Genomic DNA, 22,794 nt, shown 5'->3' on the forward strand with positions numbered 1-22,794 from the left:
GATATGACTAAATTAGGAAGAAAGTCAGGGACTCCCCCCCTTCCAAAAAAAAAAAATCACTACTCTGATTTATTTTTCTTTGCTAGTCCATTAAAACCTTTTATCCAGTTAGAGTTACGTTTATTACAACAGGGGAAAAAAATTGATTGTTAGCTAGATTTAAAGACTTTCCGGTGGAAGAGACACTGGAGACTCCTTGTGTAAATGTTAAAACTGTAAATTTTTCTGCAAGAACTTCACCATATCAATAGTTTTTTTTCTTTCTTCTTAAAAAAAATTGTGTGTTAATAGCTTACTGGCACCAGTCGGAAAATTAGCCAACACCTTCTGACCAATTAGATTCCAGAATGTGGAACAAGACTGTGGAATAGAATATTTTAAATTATTAAAGTTGTTTAAAAAATAAGTTGTTTGGATGCTACGCAATTGTCATCTTTTTTTTCGGACTTAAATATCTCATGTTGGATGTATGTTCAGATACTAATTGCAAGGTTTTGACTCATCTTTACAACAAAAAAAATTATTTCCTCGTGTACTTTTCCACCCCTGGACCTCATTAGTATGCTCTGGCTCGTTTGAGTTGCTGTGACACCTGCGTGAGACCAGGACGCTAACCTCTGCGTGTGTGTGCGTGTTCGTGTGTGTGTGTGTCCTCAGCCATTCCTTGCTATCTCAGAGCTTGCTGTGTCATCCGAAATTCATCCAAGGACATAATGGCAAATGGCAAGCAACAGAAATAAAAAGAGAGAGAGAAAAAGAGAGAGAGGAAATGAATAAAAGGAAGTTGTGAGGATTTTTGAGCACACTTGAGGGTGCTGGCTTTTCTGTGTGAATGATTGTGCCAAGTCTATCCCGATGAGAGAGAGCTATTAGCAGACAGAGTGCTTTAACTTCTCCTGCTGTACCTCGGAACTGCGCGTTCTTTCTGCTCCCTGGACTCTCGTTTTGTAATTTTACTGAATGATGCGTCTCCGCTTAGCCCGATAATAAAGCACAGTCTAGAATAAACCAGCGTTATGCCTCCTCCATTTCCTGCTGTGTGTACGAGCCTTTTTATTTGGTCTTTTATCTGTTTTTTGGGTTTATGGCTTGGTGGCGTTGCTGATTGGAGGCAGAAGCCACTTCGCATCAAGGTAACATCTAAGCACTTTCACAAGTCAAGGAGCAAAACATGTGATAAATCATTATAAATCTCTGGTTTATATTCTTATCTCACATTACATGAGAGCAAAAGTTCATTACTATGTTTTAAAAAAGGTGAATTTTGCCACATTCTGATGAGACGTCATAACGAAACTCAAACACTTTAAAAAGCATCTTTAGTACTGTCTTACAAGGGGTGTTTAAGTCATACCGGGACTTTTGAATTTCTAATGAATAAAGCCGTATAACTGATTGACAATTGCATTAGACTTCAAGCACAACACAGTGATGAAACGTATAGCCTCAGTAAAACTTTTTAATGCTGCAAAGTTTTAAACAAGGTTGTATGTCCGTGAATGAATATCCAGGGCAAGGACGCTGAAGCCGTTCCCGTGAATATTTAGCGTGTGGAAATTAAAGGATAACTTGTTGCTGACCTGCGGAAAAGATGCATCTGTGCGTGTTAACTGTACACACAATTATTCACCACATCCCCCATACAATCCGGACCCCACTCTAAGCCGTTTCTACATGTTTGGGGCCACTAAAGGAGTTCCTGGGAGGCCAGCATTTCGAACCTGAAGCAAGCAGTCTGATCATGGCTCTGGCGCACCGAGTAAACTCTCTATCCTTGATGGTTTCCAAGCACTAGAAAATCACTGGGATATGTGCATTAGCGTATCTGGGGATTATAAAGAAGAATAAAGAGAGTTTTTATTCTCATAACTGTGTTTTGTTATTCTGCATAATCAAAATACCCGGTTTGACTTGAATTGAAATTCTTTGTATTGCAAATATAATATGAATAGGATTTGGCAATATAGAAACATTATAATACTTTAGAGCTGCACAACTAATGCACTGCAAATAGTAGTGGATGCTTATGTAAATTATGTAAGCTCTTTATCAGTTTCAGTGTCTTCAGACACAAAATACTTGAAAAACCAAGTGGTTTTATTCAGAACTGATTTTGTTACATAAAATATATGGGCTGAAAACTATTCATTTAGTAAAAAGTTAAAAAGAAGGATGAGACAAGTCAACTAGTTGTCTCTTTAAGAGCAGGCGTTTTTAGTGGTTTGATGCATCAACACAAAGTACTATACAGATAAAATTGTATGATTCACAAGAATAAAAATTCTGGATATAAATTTTTTCAAAAGATGTTCCTTATGAGCAAGCCAGAGGCGGCGTTGACAAAGGAAAAACTCCCTGAGACGACATGAGGAAGGATCCTTGAGAGAAACCGGACTTAAAAGGAAAACCAGACAGTACGGTCATAAATAGATCCCTGCTATAACCGTATGCTATGAAAATTAAATGCAACTGAAATTTAAACACTGCTATGAAATTAAATGATGTTGAAAACCGTGTTAATTTTAGTTCTCAAACTATTCAAGCAAATCCCATCATAAGCCTGAATCATTCAAACTAATAATGTTTGCCATGTTCAGTTATATGTGGAACCATTATTACTGTATCACATGAATCTTAAAGCAGACCATAAAGAGACTCATAGATAGACTTAAGCAGACCCGTACTAGACGGTGATGTGTTCGACCAATGGCTTTGCCCATGCGCTGGTTTTAACAGAATTCACTTTGCCATGTTGCAATAAATATATTAAAAAGTGTATTCATGATTTAGCTTGAAATATCTGGAGCTAGAGATCCTCCAAAGGTAAGTAGGAGCAGGATGTAAAAAAATTTAGCAATATCCCTTCAGTATGGTATGAAGCAATATAAATGTGTTAATGTCCACAAAAAGGCAAAATATAACGTAACCACAATAATTTGTCACTTAGCTACGTTCACACTACGCGCCTGAAGTTTCTCATTTATGATTTTTTAGTCCAATGAGACACAGATCAGATTTTTTTTAGTCCAATGAGAGAAGAGTTTTACTGCGGCTGAATCTCATCACCATACTGTGCTTAAAGTCATCTGTAAGTGTCATTCGGTTTTATGCCTCCATTGACCAGAAATTTAACAAGTCCCAGTGTAACTTGAACATCCCATGCACTACATCAAATCTTATATACATGGAAAAATACAGTACATATGGAGTCACATTTTGGGCCATCTTTTACTCCTTTGGTCCTAAAGTGTACATCCTGCTGCTTTTCAAAAACCACAGACGCAAAGATGAATAAATACAGTACATGTTTATTAGCGTTAAAGTAAAAAACTTTTTTAAAAACCTTACAAATAAATTCAATGATTACTTTGGCATACAATAACAATTAAGGCAGTAATACAGACACTGGGAAGCGATTTAAGACCAACGATCAAACAAATAATTAGAAATCTAGTAATGAAATTAGAAATGGAATAATGCACAGCTGTCTGATGGTTAGCACTTAAGCTCTATGTACATTACTGGAAAGTGTTTTGTGCTCTCATTAAGGTTCTAGTGAAGTTTTTTTTGTTAGCAAATGAAAAAGATGTCTTCCAGAATCTGACTCTCCTCTAGCTCTTCCTGTGAGGGCTGCGTTTGTCCACGGGGAGAAAGCGCAGAGCTGCGCGCGGGCCGAACGGCACTGAGAGTCTGACGAGGGCCGGCGAGGCTCCTGTGTGTAGACGAGCTGACTCTGCTTTTCTCCGTGTTACTAATCGGACTGAAAATATCCAAGAGCTCAACCAAAGAGGAATCCAACCTGTAAGAGAAAAAGAAGTGTTTTAAAAAAAAAAAAAAGAAAAAAAAAAAAGAAAAGAAAAAGTGAAACCATTTGTGTTACTCACATACCTTGGAAATGGTTTGTTAGCTTAATTCAGGGATCTTTTGTACATGCTAATCGTTCTGTTGAATACCAATGACTGGTAAAGTCTAGGGTATTGAAACAAAGCAAGCGTGCACGTGCAGCGAATGGGAATTAGATTTTGCCCTCCTTAGAAGAGAGCATGCATAAATAAAATAAACAAAGATTAGGCTAAATGAGATTCCATGTGTCAGTCAGGGGGGGTTTGATAAATTATTCAGTACGAACGGATGAGTACACACCACCGCGACACGTTTTAAAACAGGTTCTTAGAGAAAACTCTTATAATGTTTGTAGAACTGTCAGTTAATTGTAAGCAGAATAACTTTATTAGTTTGTGCATTTAACAAAGAAGGAATGAAAAAAAAAACAATACTCAATAATTTACTACATTATCAAGTTTGAAGTAATCAAGAACAATAAAAGCCAGAGTATTAGTCTCAAATCAGGAAAACTAACTGACTAGAAGTAGAAAGCTAGTATGCAATTAGGTAGTAGAGTTGAGAGCTGAGTTCAAATCTTGCCTCCGATCCTGTGTGCATGGTGGTTGCATGTCTGTACAGTAAAAACACCTGTGGTGTTGGCTAATTAGTGGCCATGGAGGGGGGAAAAAAATGATTCAACTATTTATTTTAATTCCTGTATTGTTTGCATTTAAGGTTGTAAAATGTTGCTGTTTCTCTATACAGGTGGTGAGCACTAAACTATTTGCACAGCACCCATGCAGTAGGAGTAAATAACTAAATTTATTTAGAAATGTAAACAAATCTAAAGAAAAAACTTGTATCAGAATATATATATTAAAAAAAAGACAAAATGTGACTTACAAAACTATAATACAAATCGAATCAGAACCTACACTACCGCTCAAAAGTTTGGGATCACTCTGAATTTTATTGTTTTCCCAAGAAAACACACACACGAAATTAGTCTACATAGAAAACATGACAAAAGAACAAGAGATGCTGACATTGTCAGAGTTAGAAATAATGATTTTGATGGAAATGAGGAAAGTGTTCTTCAAACTTTGCCTTCATCAAAAAAAAAAAAAAAAAAAATCTTCCTCCGTACCATAAGGTCACGCTGCTTCAGTTCTGAAACCGCTGCATTACAGTAAGAATTCCAGCTAACTTCAATTGTTGAAATGGATAAAACTGTTTGTGAATTGCATGAAAATGCCTTTTTTTTTTTTGGAAAACAAAAAAAGTTTGAAACAGTATCGTGATAATATTGTATTGGGAGTTTCCATGGTGAATCCCACTCTTATGGATTAGTGTTTTCAAATTGCTTGTAGTGTATGATTGGGGGTGGGAGTTGTTGGTTCCGACAGTAGGGCAGAAGCGTGTGGACGTTTGTCATCGGCAGTGGACGGCCATCCGGTTCCTTTTTGATGGCTAACACTTGTGCGACGTTCCTTGAACTTCTCTAATCGTTCATACACCGCTCTTTACGACAGAAGACTTTCTCTATACTGTGCACAAAGTCTTTGATAGATAACGCCACCAGTGACCAGAGAGACGGTAGCCTTGAAAGGAAAGCGCTGAGAAGGGACACCGCTGATAAAAAATGGAATGTGGAAAATTTCTGACTCACCCTCATAAATATTACAATAATATCTATAAGTCTAAAAGCAACTGTTTACTAAAAATAAATTACATACGAAGCAACAATTAAAAATGTAAGCGGCGTTAATTTAAGAACGCGTCACTACTGCTTGTTGTTAGAAGGCTCGCTACGCCTGAACATCTTTCTTTTTAAAACTGACTAGAAGAAACCCTTACTGTAATTGATCACTCTGACAATAACAAATTTCACCTACGTCCAGATATACACTTATACACATTTTGTCTTTCCACATATAAATAGGCCGTCAATTAAATAATAATAAAAAATAAATAAATAAAAAAAACACTTGCATTTCTCTCATATATCTACATTTAGGGAAACTATAGCAGGAATACAATCCAGTGCCAAAAAGAAAGGGGGGGTAGCTGGTAGAGTAGGACTTTGGCCACGTTCCCTCTCGAAATGTGAGAATTTGCATTTTTATGTGTTGATTTATTTAACGGACAGGCCTCTCAAACAGCCATCCATCAAACAGACGACATTGCCGGTATGAATAATGCATCACTTACCGCCGGTCACAATCTATAACAAGGCAAGAGGGGTATAGTTTGAGCAGGGAGGGGTTGGGAAGTCAGGGTTAGGAGGATATCGCTGGAAAGAATGCTAATGTCTCCGACAGTCCTATCTTCCCAACCCTTTCACGAGCCTTTCATAAGCGCCACACTGGGAAGTGAACACGAGATATTGATGTCACTTAAGACGCGGTCCTGCTAATCCGAAACCCTATAGGTTTATCCGAGGAGGCGACTGAAAACCGTTCATCCAAACGCTCTAATTCGGAGAGACGCCGTGATGGGGTTTCGGCTCTGCTTCGGTAACGCCGAACAAAAGAGTGTTTATTAGCTTCCTCGTCCTCAGACTCGGTTATTTCAGCGTTCTCATTAAAAATTTCTGAGACGCTCGAGTGCTCCTTTCATTTGAAGGCCAAACAGTAAAAAAAAAAAAAAAAAAAAAAAAATACTAAACTGGCAAAAAAATGCATGTCAATTTCATTCTAATCAACAGAAGGCAAAAAGAGAGTGCAGATAAAGGAAGTGCAGAGCCTATAGGCAGGAAAACTCTCATTACACTCGCTATCGGGACCACACTCGGTCTTTTCAACAAGATAAAATGGCAGGATATTACTGTGAAAAGGACTGAATATAGTTTAACTACGTAGGAGCGAATGACCAAAATGCATTACCCGAAAGACATTTTTCTACATAAAAAAAAATTAGAAAGCTCTAAAATATTGTATTCTATGCTTTCTGATAAATCTCCTCTTTAAACCGTTATGAATACTGAGGTAATATGTGGGTGTAAACACAACAACAATGACCTGACTGTCAATGCCTGATCGATCCGTGATGGGTAGGAAAGTTAACTTAGGAAATTCACAACAAAAGGTTCTCGTATCTTATCACAGTTATCTGCCCTCACTAAGAGTTTTTTAATCTATTAAAAACCACCACATTGTACACTTTACCTCCTTGGTACCCAACAGCATGGTTAGAAGCAAAAGGTGTTAGGCTGCAACATGAAGGAAAAGTTCATATTTGCTCGTTCTGGTCAATTTTAGTTCCTAAAGTAAGAGCTTATACACACAGACTTGTACACCAGACACTTAATCTAAGAAAAACGAAAAACTTTTTTTTTTTTTTTTTTTACAAACGTGTCAGTGTTTAATAAGGTAAAACTTATACTCATTTATGGAGATGGCACTCACCAGGAAGCACACGATATGATATCACGATGGCTCGGCACCGAATCGTTTTGTATTCTGATTTTCTAAGCATCACAAATTCTAAAAAAATAAAAATAAAAATAAAAACTTCTCAAATAATTTCCTCCTACCACACAAGATGTTGTGTGAATAGTTTAGAGTGCACCACCTGCAGGATTATAGAGGAACAGCTAATCCTACCAGAACATTCTCCACCTCAAATGCAAACATATATACATGTAAAATATAATTTTTTTTAAAGTATACTGTGGAGTCAGCATTATTATGTATCATTATGATACATGAATTGCCACACAAAAAAAATACATAGCTAAATAAATTAAGAAAAACTGCTTGCAGCTATGGCGTAGGTGCAAACTAACTTCCATGACATTAAAGCTCCCAATTATTACTATTCTTTCAACAGGTTCACACAAGTCTCAGAGCTCCCCCAGGTGTGTTAATGCTCCAGGTAAAATACCCCTCAATGCATTTTTTACACTTCAAACTTCTCCTTCATGTGCACCACCTCAGTGTTTATGTAAATAAGCTACTGCTAAGCCACAGCCCATTTAGAGAACAGGTCTCTGAGGTCACAGTAGAGTAGAAACCCTGGCCAATATAAAAATGAAGATTTTTATCTTGTATATACACATATGCAAGCAGGCACGCACACACGCAAATGGACATAAAAAGTCACCGGATTGAACACACAACATGCAATTTGAAAACACCAAATAGCCTAGTCAGCATGTCTTTGGACTGTGGGAGAAACCAGAAAAAACCCACCAAGCTGAAGCGGGACCTGAGACAGGAATCAAATCCGATGCTGAAGATGCGAGGCCACAATGCTACCCACTACATCACTATGCTACCATTGTTCCTCGCAGTTGGAAGTACTATCTGATCTGTTCTTTAGAAAATTAACCATCACCTTATGACCAACTGGATTGATTTATATAGCAGATTAAAACAGAGTGTTGTTTTGGCCGCAAATGTAATTTATGACCGTTTATCATTTTCATAAAGCAAAATCTATCCTTCAACCAACATCAGCTAGCTTTTCTACAAGAAAAAACTATCATCTACGGCTTCGGGATCACCACAGGCTTGTAGTAACCTCAAATATTTCATACGGTGACTGGCACCTGCAGATCGCATAAATCTGAAGCTGTATTTTCTTTTTTTATTCAAATTAAATAAGTGTTTACGCAACTAACAAAAAAATTAAATATTCATTTGTTGCAATTAAGTTTAAGTGCACACACTAACTGCTTCAAAGCTATAATTTATTTTAATAGCAACATTTAAAATATTCAAATTTGCATCAACGCTAATTAATAAAAAAATTATTACTTCAGTTAATAAGTAAGTTCCAACAAGGAGGCCTTGTTCTTTTTCCCTGTTAAAAAAAAATCTGCTAAACAAAACCCTTAAAATGACGAGCTTCATCGATTCACTCGAATCAGATTCACAATTAAATGATGCAAAAGCAGCTACGATCAAATATTTATCGACCATAAATTAACTTGCAGCTTGTTAGCTCAAGCAACATCATGTCAATAAAATCTGAGCCTTCATCAGGACTTGGCCAGTCTCGTATTAAAAAAGTCAAATTAATCAGCCTTGTACATCTACTACTTCCTTGCAATCAATTATTTTGGGGGTTGAAGGTTTAATTTTTTTAGGCGAAATTTTGCCAATGGTCAGATTTTGTATAAAGTTTACTCCTGGGTTTTAGTTTAGTTTTATTACAGCAGAATTTTAACTTGATAACAGCCTTCGGGATTTGAAGATCCCACTGATCACAAAGACGCCGTGTTTGTCTGCAAGATAAGGACGACGCGAGTCCCTTTCCTTGTTTCGGCTTTTTCTATTATCTGGATGATCCGGCCGTATGATTCTCGACTGTATGAAAACGAGGCTGATTTATTTACTGCTTGTCGATGCACAGTTACTAAAGAAAAGATTTGGGTTAATTTGCATTACGGTGAAATATATACACTGCTGAAAGGAGAAGGCAATTACCTCACAGGATGGTATATTTAGAAAATAGCAAGGACTCTTTACAAACGACTTACAAATATTTCACATTTTTCCGTCGGTACCAAACGAGACGTACTCGGGTTCAGAGAGAGGGTGGGGAGGAGAGGAGGAGAAAAAAAAGAAAAAGACATGCTGTCACATTAATTACCTTTCCACGTTAAAGGGAAACAGTAATGAATTTCCTTCCCTTTCTCCGAGTGTGTCTCATGCTAGTGTTCAGTGATTCATTCTCTGCCTCTCTCTTTCTCATTAAGCGGGAGGGAGGCTGTGCATTCGTGGCCCGGGCTGGAGAACTCTGTTCAATTACACCTGCTGCTGAGGCCTGCTATGCCAGCTAATGGGACTCAGCTTGGCTCCTGTCAGGCTGAGCGCTAGCCGGCGAAAATCTTCATTTAGTTCCTCCACTATCTCATACGCCGCACTCAGACTCGTCCGCCTTTCCGGTTTTGTTTTCTTTCCTTCATCCATACATCACCCCCATGTTCTTTTCATTAGCAAAAAAATAAAGGCTCCATCAGAGAAGCAACATTTCCAGAAACACAATTAATACTTTTACTCTGCGCTACTTTCTCGCCTCTTTGGGGGAAAAAGAAGCCCTGCTGTGTTGTTCACAGACAAAATTGCTGCCTTCCCTAGTCTTTTCACTCAATCCAAAACTCCACTTGTTAAATTGCATTTATTCGGATGGGTCCTTTTATGGGACTTGTTGAGTGCCTCTCCTGTCAGGCGGTGATTTAAATTTTTTTTTTTTTGAACGTTAAAATAAAAGCCGCTCTGCTGCTGAATGGCCAGAGTGGTGAGCAGAAAGGGAACAAGTTGCTCGTGTAAAGCATTCTTTCCATTATCCATTATCTACAATCGCGTATAAAGCAATGTTTGAGATAATATTTCTGAGATTAAAAAAAAAAAAAAAGGAAATGGGGGGGGGGGGGGGGCAAACTAGATCTAAAATGCATCTATTTTTACACTGGTCATTACTCTGAACAGAGAATGCACATCTGTTTTAAATTAGTCACAATGAGAATATATGCATGTTTCATTATGTTAAAAAATTGGTCCCTACTGCTAGTTTCTTTGTATTTTATACATTTTTAATTAAACTCTAATACATTATTTTTCAAGCACTTAGTTCACATCTTACTCTGCTATGCGGTGCTCATTAACTACAAACATAAAGCATCAATCTCCACGAATTTCTTCCGATGTTTGGATTCAATGTTATTCAATGTGACCGAGAATGAGTGACTGGTCCTCAAAGCAAAGCGCTCCATCACTTTAAAAAGCTGCTAGCTTGTGCAACACAATCATATCAGATGCAATTCAAGGTTAGAGTAAAACCGGGCTGTAGCTGTGTCGCAAAAAAAAAAAAAAAAAAAAAGAAGTTGCTGAAATAATTGTAGGGAAGCAACAAGTAAGCTAATTTGTTGCTCCCTGCTGTCCCGTAGGCTGGTTATTATTGGAACACAGAACACCAGCAGACACATAAGACTGCATTTCCATTTCACAGTCATTTCAAAGTCACCACTCTAGGGAAAACGCTGTAATTTACTATTTACTCCGTTTCGCTTGATGAGCCTTTACAAGATGGGTGTAAACTGCATGCTGGGTTTAAGACAACAATTTGAATTCAACAACAAAACAAAAAAAATTAATAAACAATTTACAACATTTTAAACATTTTTGATATTGCCACAGACCAGAAACAGTAAGATTACATATCAGAGGTAGGGATGTAAATGCTTATTCATCAATCAATTTATTGGCGTTGCGAGTTTAACAGATTCAAAATGTATTAACAATGTTTGTTTTGCATTAATCACCACAGCCCACATATTTCTTAACTCGTGCACCACAAGAGGGTGCACGTGTAGTTTAAACAGTAACTATTTTCAACAGCCTTATTATTGTTTTACGTATTTATCCTATTTGTTTAAACAATTTGTGCTTAAGAATTAGAAGTATGCGAATGTACAATTAGAACTTTAAATTTAAACAGACCGTGAGACAAATATGTGCTTGTTACCATAAAATAATTGATGATTAACGTATTCTACCATTATTTGAGAAAATGTGCAACATTTGCAACCCCAGTAAGGTTTTTATTTATTTATTTATTTTAAATTAGTCATAGCTCCGTGGACAAGTATGCTAGCACTTATAGTGTGAGCTGCGCACCACAGTCTTCACTTCTTCTTCGTCCTCGTAGGGCTGCCTTCAGGGGACCAAACAAGTAAAAGTCCGATGAAGCGAGATCAGGACTATAGTGAGGATGCTTTGCAATCTCAAAACAAAGTTTTTGCAGCATTTCGACAGTTCTTTATGCTGAAGTTCAACTCTTCAATAAACATCTTACTATAACAAGCAGTTGTTTGTTAAAACTTTTTTCCTGATAATTTTTCAATACTGGCCATTAAGAATCTGTTTCCAGCTGATGGCTGACTTTTCAACTTTTCCTCAGTCTATGATTGAGGATGTTTCCGTTCTATACTCTGTTGTTTATTCTCAGGCCGGTAGTGATTAATCCACGTCTCATCGCCAGTAACGAGTCTCTTTAAGAAACTTTTACCTTCCTAAGACTAGCGGTCAAAATTTAGTTTGCAGGTATCCAAACACTTCTGGTTATGCACTTCCATGAGTTGTCTCAGCACCAGCTACACCCTCAGACCGCTGATCACTGCACGCTGCTTTTCTTTTTGTGCAAATCACACATGATTATACTGTATCGAGTGGTCCCTCGTGATCCCCATCCCTAATAGTTGACTTTTTAGTTTTTAGACAGCTGAAATATGGTACTCGGGAGCATACTGGAGGTTTTATTAGCCAGGGCTGGATAAGTGTTTTAGTATTTGTTTACCCTTGTGTGCAAATCAGACATCCTACAATGTCAGCTGGAGAAAAGAATGCCTCGTGGCACATTGGGAGTAAAATACATTTAAAAATTAAAGCGTATTGAATTGGTCTGGGTCTGTGACAAGCTCAATGAAGCATTAATATCTGACTGTATGGTAAAAAAAAAATGAATCTATTTTTTAAACTACGATTTGGACTGCATACATGGTGTAATGATTTAACCTGAAAAGATGATGAGTCTGCAAGTTGCTTAAGACCAAGTTAGCTTACTTTGATGACCCGGGGGTTCTGGGATGGCTGGCAGGAAACACCTGGCGTAGAGCAGTTTTTTGGAAGTTCTGGGCAGGCACAGGAGAGGTGGCCATATCCTTCCTAGCAACTGTAGAGAGTTCTTGAAGAGGAAAAGTATTTGAGTTTGTACGTGTCAGCATGTGATAATTAAAAAGTGTATTATCTCTACATGAAGTCATTCGCACATCCTACCGTTTGAAAGTCTGGGTTGAGTTTGTTCAAGGTTGTGCTCTTGTGGTTGAACTTCACTTAAAGGCTGTCTGGAACTTTCCTTTAAGGCCTGAAGACCTTCCTCTTTTCCTTCACTGCAGGATCAAATGAAAAACAAGTGAGAGTAAGAGAAAAAGAGAGAGAGAGAGAGAGAGAGAGAGAGATAGTGAGATCTGTTTCTGGAAAGACAGCCTAGTGATACACAAGCTTCCTGTGCACATGTACACACACAGGCTGAAATTCCTACTGAACCAGCACCTTCATTTAGTCTTACAGTGTTACATAAGAGCTGGTGTTAATGAATAGAAATTCTGCATGTATTACCTGCGTGGATCTGCAGTGACACTTCGCTGAGGTGCTTTGTTATATCTGATTTCATTAAAGGACTGCTCTAATTCTTGCTGAAACCTGAAGCAGAGAGTGCAGTGTTACTAGAGGGGGAAAGAAAGAAAAGAAGAGAAGTGGAGAAAAAAAAAAAAAAACTTTCGCATTAATCTGTCATACTTGCTATGGTTGAGACGGGATTGTCTGAGCTCCTGGTTCTGTTTTAGCAGCCTCTCTTCTTGCTCTGCAAGTCGAACCTGCAGCCTCTCTCTTTCCGCCTCCAGCTGCCTCTTCTGAACGAGCAAGCGCTGGCGCTTTTCCTCCCAGTCCTCTCTGCCAATGTAGGGCGCCGTCTCGCTGGGCTCTGCGCTGCACCCGGTTCCATTTTTCAGTCCCGATCCGTGCCATGAGTCTCTCGGCTCAGTGGCGTCGCTGACCACCTGATCCCTTTTAAAGCGCATATCGTGTGCTGGCTCACTCCAATTACCCCCCGGACGCTCGCGGACACCTGCTGGCTCTTCCTCGTGACTCCCTCCATCATGCTCGATACAACATGAGGGCATGGAGGTTGGCCCAGAGCGCACGCCAGCTATAAATGAGTGAGCACAACCTGTTGACCCTGTTCTTCCAGAATTAGGGGGGTCCAAATAAGATCCGTCGAGAGCAGCACCTCTTCCTCTCTCACTGTGGACTCTGCTTAATGTTCTCTCACTGCTGGCTATCTGTGTTAAGAGAGAGAGAGAGAGAGAGAGAAGCAATACACAGACTTTATAATAATGCAGCATAAACAGACTGTACTGTAGGGAGCTGTTGAGAATGTGGTGGATGGATTATCTAGCAGCATGTGCAGTAACCCGAGGTCATCCAAACAAGAGATAAAAACTCAGGGCGAGAGGGGAAGTGTCCGCCTCCTCGAGGACAGAACTGGGCTGCTGACTAATTCAAGAGGAGGTCACGGAGCATGAAAACACGCATTACTCACAAGCAAGGTCAAAGGATAAACTACTTTTTTTTATTATTATTATTATTACAAAAGGTAGAAGAACAAGAAATAAAAGAGTCGACGGTCTGGCTGTGCCTCAATTTGACTTTAATGAGTCACAAGCACGTGTTATGATGTCCTATTTCCTAACCCGTTATGAGTTTCCTCATAACGGGTTAGAAAACTCTGTACATACATTATGTATCATAAAATACCAACTTAAAGAGAAAAACCGCTTGTGATCGCCAAGGGGGACCTTGCATGTACGTTTGAATATGAGCTGTTTAAAAGAAAAAGTCTGTGCTTGTTTCATGGACAGTGGTTTGAAAGGATGCCGTGTGCCTCGAGGCGCACGTTACATCTCACCCTTGCAGACCGGTCATGGAAAAGTTGCTGAGAAAACGACTAGATTAGACTAAATAAGTAAAAATCCAGAGCTTACCTTACAGTGGGAGTGGGAGCGTGAGTGATTCAGCTGGGAGATGGACTGATTGAGTTTCTCCTGCTGTTGGGAAAGGTACTGCTGATAGAGTCCCAGCAGCTCCTGACACTCCTTGTACTGCTGCTGCAAGCCTGAAGCGCAGGTCAAGGGGCAATACACACTGAATAACTCCACTACTGTGCTCACTTCCAGCCACACACCAACCAATCCGCTTTTCTCCGGTGAGGTTTTGTGCACCGGACATTGATGAGGAGAGACAAGCGCATAAATTAGAGGGTGCAAGAAAGAAAAAAGCAAGACATTTGTTTATTTTTAGGACGCCGTGACCGTGGGACACGTTTGGGGATTTGACCAGCCGAGAAAACAAACCTGTGTATTAAAAGAACCATTTATAGCTAATGTATAATTCCAATCATTAAAGAATGAAATGTGTGGTGGTGTTGAAATCTTTTTATTAAAATGAAAAATAACAATCGCTGTGCTATAAAAAAAAAAAAAAAAAAAAAAAAACACACCTTAAATTGGATCAATGTCAAAAAGACTATTATGGCTTGTGGCGATGACGCAGCCGTGATTGAATTTAAGCAGCCGGTGCTTTTGTGACTTGGTGAAAAGTGCAGCGAGTGAGAAAAGAAGCAGAGAAACAGGCACACGGCTGGGGGATGACACCGGTTTCTTCAAGGCGAAGGCTTCACAGACTCCTCCATCTGCGTCTGGCTGGCCGGGGCAAGGCACGGTGCCAAACTCAGAGACAGGAAGCTGGCACAGGCGACGCAGCAGCTAGAACAGAACCGATGTGGAGCAGAACCGCTGTCACGCCGAGTGGGCCGTCTAATGACGGCGTGACATAGCCAGCTCAGCTTCTTTCCCTCTGTCACCAGCCCACACACTCACACTCAGTGCATATTCAGCTTTCTGTGGTTCTGCCTTTTAACTTTACAGCATATGTGTTATAAGCCCAAAGCTTCGTGTATATTTAATCACATTTAAAGCTTAGAGCCGTAGCTCTCAAGGCTGTATGCGTGTATAGATCGTCCGCCACTACTGATTCTATAAACACGTATAAGCACGTTGTCTCAAATGGTTCAAAAGGTGTTGGTTAACATACTATCATTGCTGCTTAAAGGATTATTTACAGCTTATACGGCAGACACTTCTAATAATCTTAACCTTATTATAAAATTACTTAAACATGTATTCTTGTTGAGGTGAATACATACATCTGATATGGTAAAGCCTTGTGCAAGGAGTGAGGGAGCGATTTAATTGATAATGCGATTGTCAAATATATGTAAAACATACCACAGCTTTTAGGTAAAAAAAAAAAAAAAAAAAAAAAAAACTTGCATCTTCCTCAAATACTCCTGTTTTGAGAGAGTATGATCGCATATACTTTTTTTCCTCTCTTTTTCAGTTTAAGGGTGGTTGGTGAAATACTGCCACTACTGGGTCAAACTGAAGATTTGCGCGAGATAGGACATGGCATATACTTGCAACAACTCATTGTTTATTAGACATTTTAAATATTTCTTAATATTGTGAAGCCTGTAAAAAGTATACAGCTACAAGTATGTAGCTTCTCGAGAAAAACATAAAACAATAACCAAGTGCTATTTATACAAATTTAAATCGACTTGATTCAAAAGTCTACTTATATTTCCTAGCGCTAGTAAAGAAATCGTAATTTACCAATTACGAAAGGCGTCCCCAGTGTCAGTGAGTAGTAAATTTTCTACCATGAAAGGAGGTTGGACTTTAGGGTTTCTTAGCAACGTGACGAGCTAAATTTTGTCATCTTATTAAAATCGCAAGAAACGCAGGTACAGGAACAACAGTTTATAGCTGCTATAAAGAGAAACCACTGTCATATGGAAGGAACTAAACTCTTTTAAGATGTGTTGTTGAGGGAAAATCATCAACCCTGGTGTGACAACAGTCCTCTCGTTTTATGTCAGGTCACATCATGATGTCTGTGACTATTTCCCTTGAACAACGAACCCATAAATTATTCCTTAATTCCTTAATAGAATTCATGACTTATCATTTTGCCTAAAATCATATATAGTGACAGCCGCAATTCTTTCTTAACCCTGAAAGACCCTCAAGTATAGTCCAGTTTAATATAGAACAGTAGACTAATGTATACATCTCAACATATTCTGACTCGTACAGGTAAACAATGCTAGGAGTAACTGACAACCCGCAGACGACTGTCGACGTTTTTTTGCTCATAGAGAATAAGCACGTCTCTCGTTTTAAAGCAGGATGGAGAGCTCATCGAGTGCTTACGGCTCATCTCCATTAATGCAGCACGTCACAAACGCGATATTCCACTCGCAGAGGAGTCTTTTTTTTTTCTTCTTCTTTCGTTAGGCAGGCGGGGCGTAAACACGCACACTAACAGCAGGAACTCTCAACAACTGGAGCGAGTGGAGCGCGACTGATAAGATTCTCTCACGCAGCGCGCCGTATACCGTGGCAACTCCACCGGTCACCTGCCAATCGCAGTGAGCTTCACGGGCCTGACATCAGGGGAAGGAAGGGGGAAAAAAAGCGCTGCCGATGGCGTCTCCTCCCCCGTCCAAAAACACACAAGCTCGCATTCGATATTTCAGACAGCCACTGTCAACATGATTCACTCCCCTGTCAGCCTGCACAGAAATGAAATAATGAAATCCGCCTCAAGGTGGAACAAAATCCTGCTGAAGAGAATATTTTAACGGCTCAGTACCGAGCAAGCCTAGTCATCGAGAGTGTGTGCGCGCGCGTGTGTGTGCAAGCTGTGATGCAAATTGATTAGCAGGACAGCTATATTTCACTTAATACAAAAATGTGGTTTGTCATTTCCAGTTATCAGGACGTGTGGAAAAGTAATTACTCATGAAAAACTCGTGAGTAATGGCTTTGTGATGGAAAGCTAATTCATGGGTTCTTGCCCCAAAGAACGAGAAAATCAACAAACTCATAACCAAGCAAACAAACTATTACAAAAGTGGTTTTAGTATTCCCATCCATCAATGCTATTCAAAGGCACTGCCACCCGGACCTAAAGAAGATTAATGATATTGATGAATGCGTTCTATTCCCCTTTCGTGTCTTCTATGGCGCTTGATGTAAATTTGTTTATGAAGGAACAACGCGTCTCTGTCTCTTCCTCTCTCTCTATAATGGAATCTAGTGCTCAGATCCGTAGCGTAGGATGCCAAAGACGAAGTGATAAAAATTCTAATTTCATTCTATGCATAAGCTTCCAATTTCATCCTACATCCAAGAATTTAATGATTTTTTTCTTTTCTTTCCCTTTTTTTAACACTTCAATCCAAAGATGACGAATCCCCATTCCCCATTGGTCTTGGCACATAAGACTGAGCTGATTGTTCTGGAGATTATTCGACACGAGTCGCCTTAAATGAGTTTGCCTTTCGTTCCCTCCTTAACCTTTCCGAACAACCTGAACAGCCAGCGTCTCCGTGGTGCCTTCAGACAGCCCGTCACCACAGGAGACCCTCGTACAGTTTGTCTTCGGGTAAAATCTCTTTTTAATGGGGTTTGAGGTTTAGAGCAAATGCCAGGACGTGCAGCTAAAGTGCACTTAATTGAGTTGCGCGCTGCTAATTTCTGAGCTCTGGTGCCAGTAGGGTAATTTACCAGGCGGTGATTACCCCTCATATTTCATGTCATTGAGCAAAATTGACGCTTCGGCATTCTATGACCCACGTCAAAATGCCTAAATATGCCGGAGCTGCCAAATATCCTAAGCTGTGAACTACTAAACTGAATGATAAGCCGTCATACATAAAGGGAGGGTAAGAGGGGAAAAAAGGGTTTTGCATCTGTGCGAATCCGTGCCTCTTAATTTGAAACTTAAGAAGAGTAAAACCGGTTGAAATGTGTAACCTGTATAAGTTTTATTCCAAAGCCAAAAACAAGTACTCATCATCAGTACTAGATCATACAAAGTTAAAGCTTTAAAATTATAGCCTCTCAAAATGCCGACAACACAACTCTCTTATACACAACTCGATTATGTAAATATATATTATTTAAATATGGAGAACATCTAGAAGATTTTTTTTTTTTTTTGGTCCTGTGTTTAAAATTCCATTTTAGCAGAATGAAAAAGACAAACAGGATAGATATTTTGCTTAAACAATACTGCCCCCTGCTGTAAAGTCAAAGCTATTGTGCATCATCCTATCCAAATTGGCATACTGTATAGGAAAAAAGGAAAAAAAAACTAGGATCAATTTTCTTTAATTACATTCAAGAGATGAGTTATGTACACACTTCAGGTTGTGTTTTCAAATCACAAATGTATGTGGCTGAAGTGAATTGTGATGGGAGGACTGCACTTTATACGTCTTGTCAGAGATGCTAACAAATATTCTGCATCCTCATCGGCAAAGTCTAATTCACAACTCAGTAAAACTTGATTGATATCTTATATTGATTTCAATTTTTAAAAAGCCATTAAACGTCACCCATGCATCCAAGAAGTTGCGATATAAAATATGCTTATTCAATCTAATCACTACTTCTGTGAAATGCAAAGGAGAGTCTGGGCCTGTATTTACTAAGCGTCTCAGAGTAGGAAATCACTCCTAAGTGGCCTGTTATTTTTTAGAGTGACATCATTTTAGTCCTACATTTAGAAGTAAGAAAAAGTAATTTATCAACATTCTTAAAATATGAAATCACTTACACCTCCAACAAAACTAAGAAGAGCTCCGAAGGTGTCCAAACTGGTTAAGAGTTGCGTGGAAAAAGCATTCAGGCAGTGATCAGCGTGAAGGAAAGACGTTTTGGTAACACTGAATGATGCGGAGCTTATTAAAAGATAAATTTGGACAAAAATGGAATAGTAACGAACAAACACTGTGTAAACTTTGCTCTTACAGCGCCACAGATTATGTGCAGATTCATACACTTCCCACCAGACTGCATAAAATTATGCACAGTACTGGTTTGCCTGGAATTGAACTCATCATCCTTGGCAAACAAACATACCGAGCACCAACAAGGAGGCTTATCTGAAAGTAAAACATCATAAGAGCATCCACACCTAAGCAAAATTTAAAAATGGTTATGGATGCAATATGACCATCAAAAATACATATAATTTTTTTTAAAGATATTTATATAAAATTATTTGAGTTTTTTTGTATGTGTCTGTTGCAGTCTGAAATTCAGTGTTCAACGTTTTTCAAGCTTCTCTGAGGGATGTGTAGCAAACTGACAGGTGGCACTGATCTTTTCAACTTTCAAACATCTGGCACTAATTTTAACATTTCTATTTTCCCCAGTTTAAAACTACCAAAACTACAACACCCGCTGTTCCCTTATTTGCGTCTTTCAGTGTCAAAAAACAGTGGCATCACATGCTTTCCTAGGAGCAGTCCTAGTCATAAATTAACTTTCTAGGAGCGATTCTGAGATGCTTAGTAAATATGGGCTCCGTCACTCTTATTTAACACCTGACTGACACTGCCCTCTAGTGTACACATTGGGCAACACCATGTACAAATAGCTTAGCAGACAAAAGAGAGAAAAAAAAAACTGTCATTCTCCTTAAATTAATTTACTTCCAGCAAAGGATACTCTCTCTTTCCCGGACGATGAGTCTGTTCTGCTGTTCCAGCTGTTGGATCTTCTTCTCAAACGTCTCCTGTTCGTCTTTGAGCCTCTGCACGGATTCCTCTTTCTCCTCACTTACTCTGCAAAGTGGACAAAGCAGGCACATCATGGATCCAAACTTGATGCTTTAAATAATAAACCAGCGTAACACCAGAGTGCTTCTGAATGACTAAATCTGATATCTAAAGCTCTGACAGCTTGCGCTTTGATGTGTTCGCGTTAATACCTTGTTGTTGTGGTGAAGTGTTATGTCAGAACTTGTTTATTTAATATTTATGAGAGAAGTCTGATGTTCTGAGATGTGCTGCTTTTTTATTTCCTTAACTTTGCAAGGAAGAAAAAGAAATAAAGCAAGGGTGACAAGAGACAAGCAAATAAACCCTACAGCAGGTTTATTAATTAATTAAAACAAAAATTACTGTGCTAAAAAATGATAAAAGCATGCATCTCCTTTTTTATTTTCCTGTAACAGCACACTATAGTGTTTTACACCTAAGTTAATGTTCTGTTTATACTTTTATTTTCTTTCATAACTTTTTTTTTTTTTATGTAGGCGCAAAACGTACTAAACATCAGCACATCAGACGGGGGGGGGGGAGCATCAAGTTTAGATCAAACACTGTTTTTTAGTGCTCTATATGCTCTGTTACAACACTCATAGTTTGTTAATTATCTAATCACCAGGGGAGACCAATCCATCGCAGGGCACACACACATGCACACACTCATTTACTCATTCACTACGGGGATTTGGGAACACCACTTAGACTAAACTGCATGTCTTTGGACTGTTGGATGAAACTAGATTACCCAGAGGAAACCCGCCAAGCACAGGGAGAACATGCGAACTCCATGCACGCAGAGACGGAAATCAAACCCAGGTGCTGGAAGTGCAAGGCCACAGTGCTAACCACTAAGCCACCGTGCTGCCTATCGTAATGATGTACTGAAATTTATAACTGATGCACTACTGGTACCTCCAATACCCATGTTCTTTTCTGATTATGTCTCTAGTTGTGTAAGAGGTTGGTATGAGAAGCGCTCTTACTTTGCCAGCTCTTCGATCAGGTTGGCGATGCGACGCTTGTCTTCTGGACAAAGGTCTTTCAACGAAGCCTTGCTCCTGACCTGCAGTCTGTAAGCGTCGTCCTATAAAAAATAAATATATAAGTAAGTAAATAAGTAAATAAAGCAGCGTGAACAATGCTTTATGCATCATATTTGAGGATCAATCACACCAGAGTCTGTGACGCTCCTGACATCTGAGGTAGAGTTTTGGATTGGGATGAACAATCTGAGATCGCCTGTAAAGACATTTTCGCTGCAGGTAAAACTGATACTCTGCCTGTTTTTTTCCTGTTGCTCCCGTGGATGTCTAAGGAAGGTTTCCCCTTGGACTTCTTTTCGTTACTGGTTATGGAGCCAGACTTCAGTCCCATCTTTTTACTCACTCCTCAAAAAAGGAAAGGAAGACAGAAAAAAAAGAAAAAAAAGGGGGAGGAAAGAATAAAAGAAAAATCTACGTGAGAAAGAGAACACTTTGGTGTTTATCGTCAAAGAAAAATAATGAACAATGTAGTTTGTGGTGCGGCCTGACATCAAATTGAAAAGTGAGAAGCCTTTATAACACACACTGGACACTTTATCCATTGGACGCAGACCCGAGTTGGGAATTGAATCACAGTATACTGACCACTACGCCACAGTTACGTTTAATGTTTGTGAATGTTCTTTATCAGAAAATCTCAATGCTGAATAGACGAACCATCCAAAGTGACCAGATTCAGATCCATTTATTGTCTTACCTGGAACAAACACTACGGATGACTGATCGTCTTCTGACGCTGTTCACACAAGGTTAAGCAAAAAAAAAATTTTTCAAAAGGAGATTGCTTACTTTTGTGGTGATGACAAGAGTAATAAACAATTTTAATTTATTTTTCTTCACTTCATGACTTAAATATCATATTAATATACCAACAATAGGATTCTTTTTAGAGTGACCACAATTCTGTCAAATGTGGAATGAATGGAAGTTTCTAGAAATAATTCAGGTAGCATGGACTAAAAGCTATAAGTCTTCCTTGGTGGCTGTAGGAAAGTAAAAGTAATATGACTACAGGTCATAAAGGCAAACATATTGGTAAGATATTGCATAATAATAATAATAATAATAATAATAATTACACCTTGCACTGCAGTTATCCTGACATTTCACTTACATACCATTTATTTCAACCAACTGTTTTAAATGTACAGCTTAAACTACTAAACATACCTAAACCAATTAACTATAATAATTAACCACATCGTTAAAACAACATGTGGACAAAAAAAAAAAAAAACACGAAAGGATACTGTCGTTAATCCAATAAATCCCAGCAGCATCCGTTTCTCCCTCTGCAACCGCCGCCATATTGAAACAAACCGCCACTTCTGAAGAAACTCTAAAAGCTCCTCCTTTTTTTACTTCTCCGTCACTGTGATTGGTTTATTCCTTCACGCGAAGCCCCGGTCGGCCTTTGTTATTCGCGTAGAAAGCTGTCGGTCATTTTATCGACCAATTGACATTCAGTATTTCTATGCTATGGTTACAGCGGGTCGGTGTGACTCCAAGAGGTTCAACTTTACAATTTACACCCGTATACAACCACGTAGTTACGTCGGCACTAGGCAGCGTGAATAGTTAGATTCCCGGATATGACTCAGAGTTCGAACCGAGCCATAGGAATCGATTCGATTTTCAGGAACATATTTTGTTAAATAAATGAATTGTTTGATTAATT

At 38.9% G+C, this 22,794-nt stretch overlaps 1 protein-coding gene across 1 annotated transcript; it reads right to left on the minus strand.

Annotated features, from left to right (window-relative positions):
* Positions 1 to 3,292: 3,292 nt before the first annotated feature.
* On the minus strand, positions 3,293 to 22,579 carry kiaa1328 (KIAA1328 ortholog). Its single transcript, XM_053477755.1, has 11 exons — positions 22,367 to 22,579; positions 21,814 to 21,852; positions 21,247 to 21,461; positions 21,057 to 21,157; positions 19,973 to 20,088; positions 14,375 to 14,505; positions 13,131 to 13,672; positions 12,951 to 13,034; positions 12,609 to 12,721; positions 12,396 to 12,516; positions 3,293 to 3,799 (listed from the first exon to the last, which is right to left on the minus strand). The coding sequence occupies exons 1-11, from the start codon at positions 22,422 to 22,424 to the stop codon at positions 3,571 to 3,573; spliced, it is 1,749 nt and encodes a 582-aa protein (XP_053333730.1). The 5' UTR covers positions 22,425 to 22,579; the 3' UTR covers positions 3,293 to 3,570.
* Between the last annotated feature and the right edge of the window lie 215 nt (positions 22,580 to 22,794).

Source organism: Clarias gariepinus, chromosome 19 (assembly GCF_024256425.1).
Source record: "Clarias gariepinus isolate MV-2021 ecotype Netherlands chromosome 19, CGAR_prim_01v2, whole genome shotgun sequence".
Classification (NCBI taxonomy): Eukaryota; Metazoa; Chordata; class Actinopteri; order Siluriformes; family Clariidae; genus Clarias; species Clarias gariepinus.